The 17,906-nt window shown below is 46.4% G+C and overlaps 1 protein-coding gene across 1 annotated transcript in view; it reads left to right on the top strand.

The window, feature by feature from the left end:
- Positions 1-17,906, top strand: part of triob (trio Rho guanine nucleotide exchange factor b) — a gene marked incomplete at both ends in the record, with an annotated part of 438,511 nt that overhangs the window by 244,524 nt on the left and 176,081 nt on the right. The window contains 2 exon segments of the mRNA XM_084308322.1: positions 12,263-12,367; positions 15,798-16,250. Coding sequence (XP_084164448.1) covers positions 12,263-12,367; positions 15,798-16,250 — 558 coding nt within the window.

Here is a 17,906-nt window from a genome sequence, read left to right as displayed (position 1 = left end):
CTGATTGGGCTCTGCTCTCTGTGTATTGCCTTGCTTGCCTTATCTGTTATTTTTGTGATAGACTTCCAATCGTGTGGTCGGTGTGTGAAGCAGTCGTCGTAGCCTATAAGTACTAATTGATTTATTATATTCGTGTTTCGTTGGCTTCTTGACCCTAGTTTCGATACTAGTTTTTACTGTTACTATTTTTTTTTTAGATCTAAAATAAGCTAAACACATACCTCTTCACCATAAGGCACTCTGCCACTCTGATTATTGTACTGTCTGCACTTCATGCATTGCTTTTCTTCTGATTATTGTCTATTTTATACTCTTTCTACATCTGCATCTTTATGCATTGCTTTTATTTATGCCAATTTGATGCTCATTTTATGCCTATGTCTATTATATGTCCATTATGTCTACATTATTGCTGTGAAGCACTTTGGGCTGCAATTATTGTATGAAATGTGCTATACAAATTATTACTACTAATACTATCACCACTACTGCTGCTGCTGCTGCTACCTCTACTACCTGCTAAATGATATGATATCTAAATAATACTTTCCTTTCGAATTTTTTGTATTTTTTTTGTATTATGTTTTTGGTAGATTTTTATTTGTTTGTACTACTGGGCAGTCCGGTACAGAGAGAGAGAGAGAGGAAGAACGGGAGACAGAGCGGGGGGAAGACATTCGGCCAGAGATGCCAACATATTTACGTCAACGTGTCTGCTTTGTTACACAATCTCTCTCTGCGGTCGGCAGCTCTCTGGTTTCAAAACAGAAGACTGAAGCGTATAGGGATGAGCGTCAGGACGTCAGTGTGTATACATTCGTCTGGTAATCCGGAGGTTCCCGGTTCGATTTCCGCTCCTGCCGGGCAGCGTGTCCTTGAGCAAGACACTAACTAACCCCCTGACTGCTCCACGATGAGCAGGGTGGCACCTTGCATGGTGGGTTCCAGTGATGAGCAGGGCGGGCACCTTGCACGGTGGGTTCCAGTGATGAGCAGGGCGGGCACCTTGCACGGTGGGTTCCAGTGATGAGCAGGGCGGGCACCTTGCACGGTGGGTTCCAGTGATGAGCAGGGCGGGCACCTTGTACGGTGGGTTCCAGTGATGAGCAGGGCGGGCACCTTGCACGGTGGGTTCGAGTGATGAGCAGGGCGGGCACCTTGCACGGTGGGTTCCAGTGATGAGCAGGGCGCGCACCTTGCACGGTGGGTTCCAGTGATGAGCAGGGCGGGCACCTTGCACGGTGGGTTTCAGTGATGAGCAGGGCGGGCACCTTGCACGGTGGGTTCCAGTGATGAGCAGGGCGGGCACCTTGCACGGTGGGTTCCAGTGAATGGGTAAAACAAACGTGAGGAACATAATTATTGTAAAGCGCTTTCTTTTTTATGATGCTTTCTCTTTCGAATCGAAGTTCTGTTTGTTTCTTTAGTCCGAGAATGTTTCCTACTTGATGATTTTACAGTTGTTGTTTTTTTGCTCATCTTGGTTTCTTTTAGAATAGAATAGAATAGAATAGAAATACTTTATTCATCCCGAGGGAAATTTGGCACTACAGTAAACATTTAGGGAGACAAAACAAGTCACAAATAAAGAATAAAATATAAAAATACAAATATAAATACCCAGCTCCAGGATATACATTTCCTATGTTATGTATATACATTCTAATATAAAATATACAGTCAAATATACAGAAGTCCACAGTAAGTGTACAGTGTAATACAAATACAAGTGTAATATTTAACAATGTTATTTTAAAAGTAAAAAGCTTTTAATTTTTTTTAGATGTATGCGATATTTTTGAGATATTTAACAATGTTGTTTTAAAAGTAAAAAGCTTAATTTTCAGTCGTCACACCCAGGCAGGGATGTCAAGGATTCCATGTGCTTTAAAAGGGGTCTCCAAGTCTCCTCAAAGGTATTCAGGGAGCCAGTAGGGCCTTTGAGGGAGAATCTGAGCTTTTCAAGATTAATAGATAATAGTAGTTCCTTAACCCACCTATTGTGAGATGGAGGTTGAGTATGTTTCCACTTAAAAAGAATAAGTCGCCTGGCCAATAAAGTGGAGAAGGCAAGAACAGGATGTGACATTTTCTTGTGTTTTAAATAATTTTGCTTCCAGGCGGGAGGTTCAGTCATTAGTCCTGATCCAGGCCCCGTCGTCGGGGGCCGTTTGTTCTGTTCTGTTCTCCCCCGCGGGCCCAGAGGGGCTGGTATATTTAGTTCTGACCCGGTAACTATGGAAACGATGGTTATATGGGACACAGCGGCAGCATATCATCATCCCAACAGTACAGACCAGGGTGAGTTAGATTTGGACCGCTCCGCCCCCCCGGGGAACCCTTTCACTGCCGCACTACCAAAACGGTTAACCCTTTCACCGCGACAAATACGACATCAGGTTAACCCTTTCACTACCACACTACAGAAGGTTAACCCTTTACTAGGTCTAACCGTCTGTAGTGTGATAGTAAAGGGTTAACCTGCTGTAGTGTGGTAGTTAAAGGGTTAACCTGATGTGACCCGGGGCCATACTTTTTAATAAAACACATCTCTACATGTATGTGAGTCGACTTTTGGTAAATGGTATTTATTAGGGATGTCCGATATTATCGGCCGATATTGGCATTAAAATGTAATATCGGTAATTATCGGTATCCTTTTTTCTTTTTTTGATTTATTTAACCTTTATTTACCCAGGCAAGCAAGTAAGAACAAATCCTTATTTTATTTATTGTCAAAAATATGCATAATGTTGTGTTAATTCCACGACAAGAGATATGTAATGTCAATTACCTGAAATTATTCCGTTTTTGGGGGGGGGGGGGGGGACCCTGCATATATCGGTTGATATCGGTATCGTAAATTAAGAGTTGGACAATATCGGTATATCGGATATCGGTAAAAAAGCCAATATCGAACATCCCTAGTATTTATATATCTCTTTTTGATCCAAAACGCTTTTACAACCTGTTCCTCACATTCACCCGTTCACTGTGCACGTTCACACACCGGCGGTGACACATGCAAGGTGCCAGTAGAGATTTGGTATTTTCAGATGATGTTGTGGCTCATTCGCACTCCGAGTGATTTGGATCAATCTTACACCTGCAAATACGACAACATGTCAAAATAGGACGTGATGATTCTTCGTCTCAAGGGTTCAATGGACCCGTCTCTCTTTTCTTGATCCCCCAATCACACATGTGACATGTTTGGGTTGGATTTTAATGTGTACATTTACATTTAGATTTAGTCATTTAGCTGACGCTTTTATCCAAAGCGACTTACAAGTTCTGTACGACAAGTCATCAGGAAGGAAGGGCACAACTCTTATCAGCTGAGTAACAATGTTCATCAAAGTGTTGAGTGCTACAGTGTAGGTTAGTATATTAGTAATAATGTGTATAATAATAATAATAATAATAATAATAATAATAATAATAATAATAATAATAATAATAATAATAATAATAATAATAATAATAATAATAATAATAATAATAATAATAATAATAATAATAATAATAATAATAATAATAATAATAATAATAATAATAATAATAATAATAAAAAAAAAAAAAAAAAAAAAAAAAAAAATAATAATAATAATAATAATAATAATAATAATAATAATAATAATAATAATAATAATAATAATAATAATAATAATAATAATAATAATAATAATAATAATAATAATAATAATAATAATAATAATATATTGTGTATGAGACACACATCACACTCTACCAAGAGAGGTCTGGAGAAAATAACAGTATATAATAAGTTACTATACTCCAACCCAATCAGCAGATCCAAATCTAATAATGTAAACAAAGTGCAAACCCAAACAGTGTGTACATACAGTTGTCTACAGATTGAAATGCACACTTTAACGTCAATACAAGTCAGTTTTTCGAGTCACGCCATTCTGACCACTAAAGTATCTACAGTGTGGGAAGCGACAGTTTCGATTGGATGATGGAGAAAAAGGGGCGGGGCTCGAGATGGGCCAATCGACATGAATGTTGCCAGTGGAGAAGTGAACCAAGCCGCTCTCCCGTCCCTCAACTATAGCTAGCTGTTCCAGTGGGACTATAGTTTTATGAATGAATGAATTAATTTATTCACACACACACACACACACACACACACACACACACACACACACACACACACACACACACACACACACACACACACACACACACACACACACACACACACACACACACACACACACACACACACACACACACACACACACACACACACACACACACACACACACACACACGATTACATATACATATCTTCATGGTGAGAACATCATCGTCAAGATTGTGTTCGTGTGCCAGGTCTCCCAAGAAGCTATTTAAAGCTTTTGGAGGGGGAGCCTGATCACAAATATAATCAAACAAAAACATACAACGTGGATAGGCTTACACACCTCCCTTCTAACATACATACAACATAGATACATAAATACAGACAATTAATATTCCTAAGTATGGATTCTATTTAGAGATATGATTTGAGCAATTCCTCTTTCAGTGATTTTTTGAAGGTGGAGATGGATTTTGACTGTTTCAGACTCTCGTCGAGCTTGTTCCAGATCAGCGGGCCCCTGCACGCTATTGCTGGCACATTTGAGTTGTCTCCTCTTGCCAAAGATAAGATGCCTATTTCTTGTGTGTTATGGATGTGCTGTGGACGGCAGACTGGGACAAGCTCAGACAGTCTGTGATTCATGTTATTTACAACTTGATACATAATTGATGCATTTGGGTGTACTTTAAACTCAGCAAGCCTCAGGAGAGTCAAGCGGCAACAGCACAGCATCAGGGTTATATCAGGCAGCTGAGCTCGCAGGTGTGTGGGAATGTGTATACACGCACTCCCACTGTCGCTGTATATAGGAACACGTATAGGTAGGGCTGGGAATCACCAGAGGCCTCACGGTACGATACTGTCACGATACTTAAGTCACGATACGATAGTATTGTGATACTAAATATATTGCGATATGCTGAGTATTGGGATATTAATATTGCGATATATTGCGATTTATTACCTTTTTTCAACTGCAAAGTAAAACTTTTGTCAACATGTTTTATCTAATAAAATAAAGTTCAGTTTGTTCATCTCACTTCAATCATTTTTTATTGTAGAACATGGTATTTTCTCAAGCTGACATGTAAACACTGTAATCTGTGTTGCATGTACCTGACAAACTGAACTGTTTATGTCAGGATGGAGGTAGGTGAGTTCCAGTTGTGGTATGCAATCAAGGAGACGGAGAGGGTGTACTCTTAAGTAGGTTCGATTTAATAGTAAAGAACACAAAGAGTAATACTAGGATACATTGCCGAGTGGCAGGAAAGAAAGAGGGAATATACAAATGAAGCTTAATGGTGGTCCAGAAACCGGAACCGCCCACGTTATCTCTGAACGTTATAATGAAGACCTGACGAAGAGCAAACAAAAGATAGAAGGGTTAAGTAGCGACCACATTCCAACATTCCACACACACCCCTGTGACAGCCAATCAGGACCCATACACTAAGTGACAGCACTAAGTGACAAGGGAGACAGGTGACAGTAGCCAAGTGACAGATGACAGAATGGTGGGTGGTTCACAGACAGCAGTCAGCGAACCAGAACGTAACAGTACCCTCCCCCGACGAACGGCACTAGATGTTCACCTAGGGGCCTCGGAATTCAGCCGCCGGAAATCAACGATCAGGCTGGGATCTAAAATGTCCCTTTGAGGCACCCAAGAACGCTCTTCTATCCCGTACCCCTCCCAATCCACCAAGAACTGAAACCCCCTACCCCTCCGCCTACAACCCAGTAACCTCCGCACCATGTAAATGGGCTGACCACCAATAAACTGAGGCGGAGGAACCGTAGGTAGTGGCGGGGCCAAGGGGCGATGAGAGGAATGGCTTCAACAGGGACACATGAAACGTCGGATGAACCCTCATCGAGCTCGGACGCCGTAGCCTGTAAGCCACAGGATTCACCCGACGCACCACTTTAAAGGGGCCTATGAAGCGAGGAGCCAGCTTCCTGGATTCCACCCCGGAGAGGGAGATCCCGGGTGGAAAGCCAAACCCGCTGCCCAGGAGGGTAGACCGGAGCCGGACGGCGCTTGCGGTTAGCCTGCCGCTGGGTTCTAACAGAAACCTTCTGCAGCGCCGTTCGGACCCGCTTCCACGTCCTGCGGCAGCGAGCCACATGTGCCTGGGCCGAGGGCACCTCCGCCTCCTGCTCCTGCTCGGGAAACAGAGGAGGTTGAAAACCATATTGACACTGAAAGGGAGACATACCGGTAGAAAAGGAGAGAAGGGTATTATGCACATACTCAGCCCAGGCCAACCTCCTACTCCACGTTGCCGGGCAACCGGCAACTTAACACCTCAAGACCCCCTCCAGATCCTGGTTGACGCCTTAGAGAACCGGTCCACCACCACCAAAATGGTGGTGAACCCGTCTGAAAGGGGGAGGCCAGAAATAAAGTCCAGGGATATGTGCGACCAGGGCCATTTAGGAATAGGAAGCGGCCGGAGGAGACCCGCCGGTGCACGGCGAGAGGTCTTACTGCGCGCGCACACCGGACAGGCCGCCACAAAGGAACACGTATCCCCCTCCACTGTCGGCCACCAGAACCTCCTACGGATAAATTCCAGGGTCCTGGTGGCCCCAGGGTGGCTGGTGAGGGATGAGGCATGTGCCCACTGCAGCAAACGTGAGCGTGCCGCCTTGGGCACATACGACTGCCCCGGAGGGCCCCCACCAGGATCGGGCTCCCGTGTCAGCGCCGATCTTACCACCTTATCTATGCCCCAAGACACGGGTGCCAAAATCAAGGCCGGTGGAATAATGGGATGGGGTTTCTCCTCCCGACCAGGAAGATCAAACTGGCGCGATAACACGTCAGGTTTGATGTTTTTGGAACCGGGCCTATAGGAGATGGAAAATCGAAATCGTGTGAAGAATAACGCCCACCTGGCCTGGCGAGCGTTAAGGCGTTTAGCCCGGCGAGAAAAAAAGCGCGCAGGTGCACTTTCCCATCATTTAAGCATCTCTGAGAGAGCACCCCCCCCCCACCGCAATGTCAGAAGCATCCACCTCCACAATGAATGGAACCTCTGCATCGTGGCGGACCAATACAGGGGCGGAGGTAAACCGACGTTTGGGATCGCAGAAGGCCGACTCCGCCCTAGGCGACCATTCAAAGCCAGGGAGAGAGGACTTAGTGAGAGCTGTTAATGGATTGGCGAAGGCGCTAAAGTTGCGAATAAAGCGCCTGTACAAATTTGCAAAGCCCAAAAACCGTTGTAACCCCTTGAGCGACGAAGGCCGTGGCCAGTCCAAGACTGCACTCACCTTGGCTGGATCCATGCGAAGATCACCCTTCGTCAACACAAAGCCCAGGAAGGACACGGTATCAGTGTGAAACACACTTCTCAGCCTTAACGAATAGTTGATGCATGAGGAGACGGTCTAGCACCTCTCGAACGTGCAGTTGGTGTTGCACCATATCGCGAGAAATAATTAGGATATCATCTAAGTAAACAAACACCAACACCCCAATCAAATCTTGCAGCACGTCGTTAACCAGGGCTTGGAAGACTGCCAGAGCATTAGCCAAACCAAAGGGCATGACCAAATATTCATAGTGACCATTAGGCGTATTAAATGCAGTCTTCCACTCGTCTCCTTCTCTAATCATGACCAGATTGTATGCATTACGTAAGTCAAGGGATTAGAAGGTATGACAGAATCTGCGACGCTCCCCACCATCCTGGAGAGAGAAGGAGGAGACAAAAGAGAAGAGGGGGGGGGAATGGGCAAACTCTCGCCGAAGACCGACTTCAAGTCGTCCTCCGTTGAAAGTTCGCCCGCGACCCAGTTAATATGACGTTTGCAAGAAGCCAACCAGGGATGACACCACAACAGAATAGGGGGAAACAATAACAAACAATTGTACCCACTCCCACCCACCACCCGCCACCTGGATGTGAACAGGAACAGTACGTTGAGTGACGCTCCCACTGCCCAGGGGCTGACCGTCCCGGGCGTAGATGGGGACAGGAACCCCCAACTCCTCGACCGGGATCCCCCACTCCCTCACCAAACCCAAGTGTATAAAATTGCCCGCCGCACCTGAGTCAATGAGAGCCTTAGTTCCCCTAATGCTACCCCCACAGTTAACCGCCACCTCCAAAAAAGTGCATGCGTCAGTAGGTAGTGCTGAGGTGAGCCCACCTGCTGGTGCCTTCTCAGGGCCCAGCGGGGCACCTCCCCTTCCCGACTGGCGCAGAGTCGAGCCGGCCTGGTCCCGACAGCTGCCGAACCGATGACCGGTGCGGCCGCACCGGAAGCAGTGTCTCTCTTCAATGAAGCGCCGCTGCTCCTCGTCCGAGAGCGACAGCGCCCCAAGCTGCATGGATTCATCACCCAGTGGCCCACTCGTGTAATGCAGGAAGCTGTCAACACCGGGAGGAGAAGGGACACATACCTGGGTAGTAGTTTCACGCTCCCGTTCTCTCTCCCGATGTCGGTTGTCCATACGAATGGCCGTGTTGATGAGCACTTTCAGCTGCTCCGGGATCTCACGCACGGAAAGCTTGTCCCTCATCCGTGCGGAGAGCCCCTGGACAAACAAGACAACACAGGGAAACTCCGGCCAAGCTGCCTCCCGAGCCACGATCCGGAAATCAATGGCGTAATCTGAGACAGTGTGGAGGCCCTGCCGGCAGGCGAGAAGCCGCCCACCGGCCTCAAAGATTGAGAGTACTCTGGAAGTGTCGAAGACTCTTCTCAACTCCCCGGTAAAGGCGTCCACACTGTTGCAGATTAACGACCCACTTTCCCATTCGGCCGTAGCCCAGGAGAGTGCTCGACCGGTGAGAAGGGTAATGATATATGCGCCCTGGGATCTGGAAGAGGGGAATGAACGTGGCTGCGAACGTCTCCTGCGACGTGATGACGAGCCCGCCCAGCCGAACCAGCTCGGTGTTGACGAGTTGTTGATGTCCGTTCATTCGCTCCAGCGCACTCTTTTGTGCCTGGAGCATCTCCATGATTGCATCCATGGAACTGATGAGAACACAAAGTGTAATACTAGGATACATTGCCGAGTGGCAGGAAAGAAAGAGGGAATATATAAATGAAGCTTAATGGTGGTCCAGAAACCAGAACCGCCCACGTTATCTCCGAACGTTATAATGAAGACCTGACGAAGAGCAAACAAAAGATAGAAGGGTTAAGTAGCGACCACATTCCAACATTCCACACACACCCCCGTGACAGCCAATCAGGACCCATACACTAAGTGACAGCACTAAGTGACAAGGGAGACAGGTGACAGTAGCCAAGTGACAGATGACAGAATGGTGGGTGGTTCACAGACAGCAGTCAGCGAACCATAACGTACAGTAACATGTTTGTATTAGTCATATTCCAACTTAACTGAATGCACATGTGTGCGTGTGTGTGTGGACTACTGTACTATTACAGGTATTGAAATGAACAATGAAACGTCCTTATAAAAAAAAATACAAAAATATATATTAAATTTTTTATAAATTAATAAATAATTAAATATTGATACTTGGCGTCCCTGTATCGATACAGTATCGCCACGCAAAGTACCGCGATACTACTACGTATCGATATTTTCCCCCATAGGATATGGGTACTTCCTGAATGTGTATACACTCCCACTGTATATAGGAACATGCATAGGATATGGGTACTTCCTGAATGTGTATACACTCCCTCTGTCGCTGTATATATGACCATGTACAGGATATGGGTACTTCCTGAATGTGTATATACTGTCGCTGTATATAGGAACATGTATATGATATGGGTACTTCCTGGGCCACATTTTGATACTATTATGTAGATGGGGACGCTCACTAACCCCATGCCTAGCATCAAATGGTAAATAAATGCATTTATACAGTATAGTCGCCTGGTAATCTGGAGGTTCCCAGTTAGATTCCCGCTCCTGGGCAGTGTCCTTGAGCAAGGTGTGTGATTGTGTGAGTGAATGGGTGAAATGTGAGGAACAAATTGTAAAGCGATTTGGATAAAAGCTGTTATATAAATGCATCATTTAATCCAAAGTGCTTGACGCCTCACATTCACTCACACATTCACTCACACATTCACTCACACATTCACTCACACATTCACTCACACATTCACTCACACATTTACACACCAACGGCGGAGGCGACCATGCAAGATGCCAACCTGCTCATCAGGAGCAGTCAGGGGGTTAAGTGTCTTGCTCAAGGACACTTCGACACGCTGCCTGGGAGGAGCGGGAATCGAACCGGGAACATTCAGGTTACCAGTCGACCCGCTCTACCTCCTCAGCCACCTGTCACGTTATTTCCAGGCTACTTTGTTTGTCTGTCGAATCCGTCGAATGATCCCTGTTGATTTAGTTCCATCTTACGACCCCTACTCCTGCTGGAGATATTGTGGAAGATTCCTTTCATGACCTTTTGATAACAAACCCCTTCCCAATCCTGGACCCTCATTCTAGTCCCTTTGATAACACCTTCCTCCCCCATCCTGGGCTCTCATTCTAGTCCCTTTGTTAACACCTTCCTCCCCCATCCTGGGCTCTCATTCTAGTCCCTTTGTTAACACCTTCCTCCCCCATCCTGGACCCTCATTCTAGTCCTTTTGTTAACACCTCCCTCCCCCATCCTGGTCCCTCATTCTAGTCATTTTGATAACACCTTCCTCCCCCATCCTGGTCCCTCATTCTAGTCATTTTGTTAACACCTTCCTCCCCCCATCCTGGACCCTCATTATAGTCATTTTGTTAACACCTTCCTTTTTTTTTATCTACTTTTTCTCCTCCTATTTTTCAGTCGTTTTCTTCCATCCCAATTTAGTCGTTATGCCAATTCCCCCCTCCCCTTCCTGGTCATTGCACGGATTTGCCCCCCACTTGTCGGTCTAGGGAGCCCTGAAGTCTATCACATGCTTCCTCCGATACATGTGGAGACAGCCAGCAGCCTCTTTTCACCTGCCAACGAGGACTCTCACTGGGGAAGTGTAACGCGTGGGAGGATCACACTACCTTCCCCCAGTTCCCTCCCTTGCTGTGCAGGCGCCCTGACCGACCTGTAGGAGTCGCTGTTTATAATGACCAGGACCCACCCCACCGGCTTTCCACCCGCTCACACTGCCAATTGTGTCAGTATGGACGACCGACCAAGCCGGAGGCACCGCGGCAGCCGGATTCGATCTCACTGTCTCTGCGGTGGTAGACAGACGCTTAGTCCGTTGCGCTACCCGGCCGCCCCTGTTAACACCTTCCTACACCCCACCCTGGACCCTCATTCTAGTCCTTTTGATAACACATTCCCCTTTCCTGCCTGTGTACCTCACCCCCTCCTCCCTGTACCCTTCACCCCCTTCCTGTACCACCAGGTAAATCCCTTCCCCGCCCCCTTCCTTTATAAGGTGACCCCACGAAGAAGTCAGGGTTCTTGAACTCAATTCTCCCGGCCAGAGAACGTCAAGTCCTCTACCAAAAAACTCTCTTATCGGGAGGGAGAGCGCACGGGGGCACGCTGGGGGGCGCGTCTCGGATCACCTGATTTTGGTGTTCCGTTGCTCACGCTCCTGTTTTCAGTTCCCGGGAAGGACTTATACCCTGTGTGTACTCAGTTTTATTAATGATAACACGACAGTGCCTGTTGAACTGCATGGAATGTTTTGTTTTGGCCGCGCCCCTGTCAGCGGTGGACACCGGTCCGACCCGCCACGCTGCACATTCCTCCCATAATCCATGCTCTGCGGCGCCGGGCGCTGGGAAATATTTTGACTGACTGAAGATTTGATTGTTTTGTAATTTGATGATGATGATGATGATGATGATGATGATGATGATTTTGATGACGACTCATCACCCCCCCTATCTCTCTTTATATCCCACTATCTCTATCTCCATCACCTCCTTCTATCCTCTCTCTCTCTCTCCATCTACATCTTCATCACCTCATTCTATTATCGCTCTCTCTCTCCATCTCTATTTTCATCACATCCTTCTATTCTCTCTCTCTCCATCTCTGTATCTTCATCACCTTCTATTCTCTCTCTCTCTCTGACACACACACACACTCTCCCATCCTTGTCTCCTTTCTCCATCCCCCCCTCTCTCTTTCTTTCTCTCTCTCGCTCTCTTTCTCTCTTTCTCCACCCTCCCTCTCTCTCTCTCAGACGGTGATGGTTTCATTAGAGGGCCTGTCTAAGGTAGTTGACCCCTCCCAGCTGACAGCTGACTTTGAGGGCAGCCTGGAATACAACCATGACGACTGGATTGAGGTGCCTCTGATTATAATTTTCTTTTCTTTTCTTTTATTTGTTTGATATTTTTTTTGTCATTTTGTACATATTAGTAACATGCGTGATCAAATGTAAAGATTTTGTTGATTTTAAATCAAATATTCAAATACTAATTGAAAATTGCGCACCCCCGCCGACATTAATATATGATTTGGTGTAATAGTGAACCTGAGATAACCAAACAAGAGAGCTAGCTGGCTGCAGCCGGTGCCAACGGCTAGATAATTGCGCGTTGCAGCAGGTTAGCGTTATTTCCAGGAACAAAAGCATTCATTCTGAAAGTTACATCGTCGATGCTTGAAATGTCTGAGCTTCCACGTTACCGTATGGTTTTGTTTTTACTTGATAGCGAATGTGAGATAATCCAACGAGCCGGTTGCTGTCAATGCTAACAGCTAACACCATCGGACCAGGCCAACATAAAGCATTCATTCTAGGGATGCTCGATATTGGCTTTTTTACCGATACCGATATACCGATATTGTCCAACTCTTATTTCTAGGGATGCTCGATATTGGCTTTTTTACCGATACCGATATACCGATATTGTCCAACTCTTATTTCTAGGGATGCTCGATATTGGCTTTTTTACCGATACCGATATTCCGATATTGTCCAACTCTTAATTTCCGATACCGATATCAACTGATATCAACCGATACCGATATATGCAGGGTTTCCCCGTCCAAAAAACTGAATAATTTCAGGTAACTAATCATTTCACTGGATATATATATAACAAATATTGTTATTTTTTTTTATTTTTTTTAACCGATACCGATATTTTCCGATATCACATTTTACTGCCGATATCGGCCGATAATATCGGACATCCCTACTTATTTCCGATACCGATATCAACCGATACCGATATATGCAGGGTTCCCCCCCCCCAAAAATGGAATAATTTCAGGTAATTAACATTACATATCTCTTGTTGTGGAATTAACACAACATTATGCATACTTTTGACAATAAATAAAATCAGAATTTGTTCTTACTTGCTTGCCTGGGTAAATAAAGGTTATATTATTATTGAAAACCGATACCGATATTTTCCGATATCACATTTTAATGCCGATATCAGACGATAATATCGGACATCCCTAATTCATTCTGACAGTTACATCATTGATGCTTGAAATGTGTGAACAACATGGCAAACGTACAAAACGGTGTAACATCTCCGGTCTCTCTTTTCATCATCTCTCTTTTCTGTTCTCCCAGCTGTTAACAGATTGTTATGCTACCTGGCTAGCTGGTGAGCTGTACCCAGTGTCACTCAGTGGGGTAATAACGGTCAATAGGGTCCCCTCTCAATACATCTCAATTGACAGTGTAGCTCCTGGTAAAAATAAAAAGGGGAAATAAAATTTTTTGGAGACAAAAGTATATTCACATAAACTGTTTGTATTTGTAAAATTGGAATATTTGGAAATCGGTGCCCATCCCTACTTGATAGAATCAACCGAGTCTGTCATTTCAAATCATGGGAATCTCAGTGTGTCCGTGAGAACATCACAACCAGGGCTTGATGTTAACTTTTTGGCTCACCAGCCACTGTGGCTAGTGGTTTTCCAAAGTCACTAGCCACTCAGCATTTTCACCAGCCAGAAATCACACACACACACGCACGCACACACACACACACACACACACACACACACACACACACACACACACACACACACACACACACACACACACACACACACACACACACACACACACACACACACACACACACACACACACACACACACACACACACACACACAATGCAAATATCCAGTTCGTTTTTATAGTAACAGTGACGCTGCACAGTCTACCCGCCAAAGTGGCCGGTAAGAGTAGGTAGGTAGGTAGGTATTTATTTAGACAACAAAACATATACAGATCATTACATCACATATTTGCTTTTGTCAAGGAGAGGAACGAAAAAGCCAATGACTTATTTACATCGTTGTCCTTGGAAGTCAAGGATGCTTGATACAACACATACAACTCATTACAGAAAATCATTCACAATTATTACATTTGCATAGCAATAATGGCACAACCCTTAATTAATACAAACATGTTCATTTGTTGAGACATGCTAAACTAGCCGTGAGTCTGTGTCTCAGAGCACCCAGAGGGGAGGGGGTGGTGGGGTGGGAGGGGGGACGGAGAGAAATTCCAACCTTGACTAATTACAGTTGCCATCAGCTAGGACCGGAGGGGGAGGAGTTGGGATATGACTACCGTTGCCGTCATAGGGGGTGGGGTTTTGGCGATGAGACAGTCACTTTGACACCCCTCCAGCACTTGTCTGGGAGAGGGAATTGGGAGTTGGGATGGGGTTGGGGGACTGCTATCAATCTTATCTTCTCCAGACAGCCCTGCTTTTCTTCGGGAGGATTCATTCCTGGCACAGCTCCATTCAGCTCTTACTCCCGTCTTGACCTTGACCTTGATGGTTTCACTTTATCCAGCAGATGGAGATGGGGGGGGGGGGGGTGGGGGGGATGCAGCAGCACTGACCAATTTGCTGCTCAAATGCTGCTCCAATTTAGTTTAATGATATACCACGTCCTTAATTTCTTTTGCGATGTCCAGAATGGCCTTTGAGCTCGATTGTTCATCTGAGTGGTAGGCAACGAGTCTCTCCAGAATGGCCTTTGAGCTCGATTGTTCGTCAGAGTGGTATATCGTGATGCTCTCCAGCATTGCCTTTGAGCGCGATTGTTCTTTAGATTGATAGACAGCGAGCTTCTTATAAAGTTCCACCTGGTTGGTTTCGATCCTGGCCATATCCACAGACAAATGATCTACTTTTCTCCTAATTAGGCTAAGGCAGTACCAGATCCATATGCTGAGTGCGCCCATTCCGATCACCATGAATATTAGTAGATACACATCCTCAACATCCTCGATCTCCAGAGGATAAAAACAGATTGGGTTTCATTTACCGTAAGTATCGATCGTATAGACCGACTGGAAACTCCCGAGTGGACAGAGCGGATCAGCCGCATCCTGCTTCCTCGTAGAAAATATGCGATCAATCGCTGCAAATGGCCAGCTAATTAGATCCATATTGCGGTTGCAAGTTGAGTTGATTCTGTTGAAAAAGATCTTGAGTCAACACGGCTGGACGGTTTCAGGGAGGTATGAAAGGCGATGAAAGGCGAGAATCCACACGGCAGCCAGACAGCTTTTGGAGGCGATGAGGGGGATGGCCTTGGAGGTCTAGGAGAGGGAAAGATATGCGACTGTTCTCTGGGAGGGCTTGGAGAGGAAAGTGACGGGAGTTACACGCCCACTGCCGAATTCTACCCGCATTTGGTGTGTGGCCGGTGTTAATTAATGTCAAGCCCTGATCACAACGTTAGCTAACGTCACGTTATTAACCTCGTCCCGCGCCCCACAGGTGCGTCTCTCCTTCGAGACCTTCTCCGGGGACGCGGCGCGGTCCCTGGGACGCCTCGAGGAGCTCCAGGAGACCCTGTCTCAGCGGGACCTCCCGCGGGACCTGGAGGGTGCCCGGCGCCTCATGGAGGAGCACTCGTTGCTGAAGAAGCGCGCCACCAAGGCCTCCGTGGAGGAGCTTGACGCCCAGGGACGCCGGCTCCTGCAGAGGCTACAGTCTCACGGAGGGGGGGACGGAGGAGGAGGGTACGGCAACCGCGGGGGCGATCCCGGTGACCACCATCAGGGGTCACACCACCACCACGTGGACGCGCACAACCTGGTGGCCAAGGTGACGGGCGTGTTGGACAAGCTGCATGGCACCCGGCAGCACCTGCAGCAGCTGTGGCACATGCGGAAGCTGAAGCTGGACCAGTGTTTCCAGCTCCGGCTGTTCGAGCAGGACGCAGAGAAGGTGAGATGCTGTGGTGTGGTGTGGTGTGGTGTGCTGTGCTGTTCTGTTCTGCTCTGTTCTGTTCTGTTCTGTTCTGTTCTGTTCTGTTCTGTCCTGTTCTGTTCTGTTCTACTGTGTTCTGTTCTGTTCTGTCCTGTGCTGTTCTACTGTGTTCTGTTCTGTTCTGTTCTACTGTGTTCTGTTCTGCTCTGTTCTGTTGTACTGTGTTCTGTTCTGTTCTACTCTGTTCTGTTATGTTCTGTTCTGTTCTACTCTGTTCTGTTATGTTCTGTTATGCTCTGCTCTGTTCTGTTCTGTTCTGCTCTGCTCTGTTCTGTTATGTTCTGTTATGCTCTGCTCTGTTCTGTTCTGTTCTGCTCTGCTCTGCTCTGTTATGTTCTGTTATGCTCTGTTCTGTTCTGTTCTGTTCTACTCTGTTCTGTTCTGGTCTGTTCTGAACTGTGTTGTTCTGTGCTGTTCTGTGCTGTTCTGTGCTGTTCTGCTCTGTTCTGAACTGTGTTGTTCTGTTCTGTTCTGAACTGTTCTGCTCTGTTCTGCTCTGTTCTGTTCTGTTCTGAACTGTTCTGCTCTGTTATGTTATGATCTGTTCTGTTATGCTCTGTTCTGAACTGTTCAGTTCTGTTCTGTCCTGTTCTGTTCTGCTCTGTTCTGAACTGTTCTGTTCTGTTCTGTTCTGTCCTGTCATGTTCTGTTCTGTTCTGCTCTGTTCTGCTCTGTTCTGCTCTGTTCTGCTCTGTTCTGCTCTGCTTTGTTCTGTTCTGCTCTGTTCTGTTCTGCTCTGTTCTGCTCTGCTCTGTTCTGCTCTGTTCTGTTCTGTTCTGTTCTGTTCTGCTCTGTTCTGTTCTGCTCTGTTCTGCTTTGTTCTGTTCTGTTCTGCTCTGTTCTGTTCTGCTTTGTTCTGTTCTGCTCTGTTCTGCTCTGTTCTGCTCTGCTCTGTTCTGTTCTGCTCTGTTCTGCTCTGTTCTGTTCTGCTCTGTTCTGCTTTGTTCTGTTCTGCTCTGTTCTGCTCTGTTCTGTTCTGCTCTGTTCTGCTCTGCTCTGTTCTGCTCTGCTCTGCTCTGTTCTGTTCTGCTCTGTTCTGCTTTGTTCTGTTCTGCTCTGTTCTGCTCTGTTCTGTTCTGTCCTGTTCTGTTCTGCTCTGTTCTGCTCTGCTCTGTTCTGTTCTGTTCTGCTCTGCTCTGTTCTGTTCTGCTCTGTTCTGCTTTGTTCTGTTCTGCTCTGTTCTGCTCTGTTCTGCTCTGTTCTGTTCTGTCCTGTTCTGTTCTGTTCTGCCCTGTTCTGTTCTGCTCTGCTCTGTTCTCTTCTGTTCTGTTCTGCTCTGTTGTGTTCTGCTCTGTTGTGTTCTGTTCTGCTCTGCTCTGTTCTGTTCTGTTCTGTTCTGTTCTGCTCTGTTCTGTTCTGTTGTGTTCTGTTCTGCTCTGTTCTGTTCCGTTCCGTTGTCTTTATTTCCCACATGACACATCGTTAAAGGGATCGTGTTATTTAAGTGACACTGTCTGTTCTGGTGGTTCTGGTTCTGTGTTGTGGTGCATGCTCCTGGATGAGGACGTGGGCTGCCGTGTGGCTGCATTAAGCTCAGCCCGTGGGAGTTCTGCCTACCGTTCATAAAAACAGGATGTTTTCTCTGCTCTTCCCTGCCATCCCCTGCTCTGCTCA

The sequence above is a fragment of the Notolepis coatsorum genome (genome assembly GCF_963971535.1).
Source record: "Notolepis coatsorum genome assembly, chromosome: 2".
Classification (NCBI taxonomy): Eukaryota; Metazoa; Chordata; class Actinopteri; order Aulopiformes; family Paralepididae; genus Notolepis; species Notolepis coatsorum.
The sequence above is the reverse complement of the archived record's forward strand: the minus strand, read 5'-3'. Positions and strand labels throughout refer to the sequence as shown.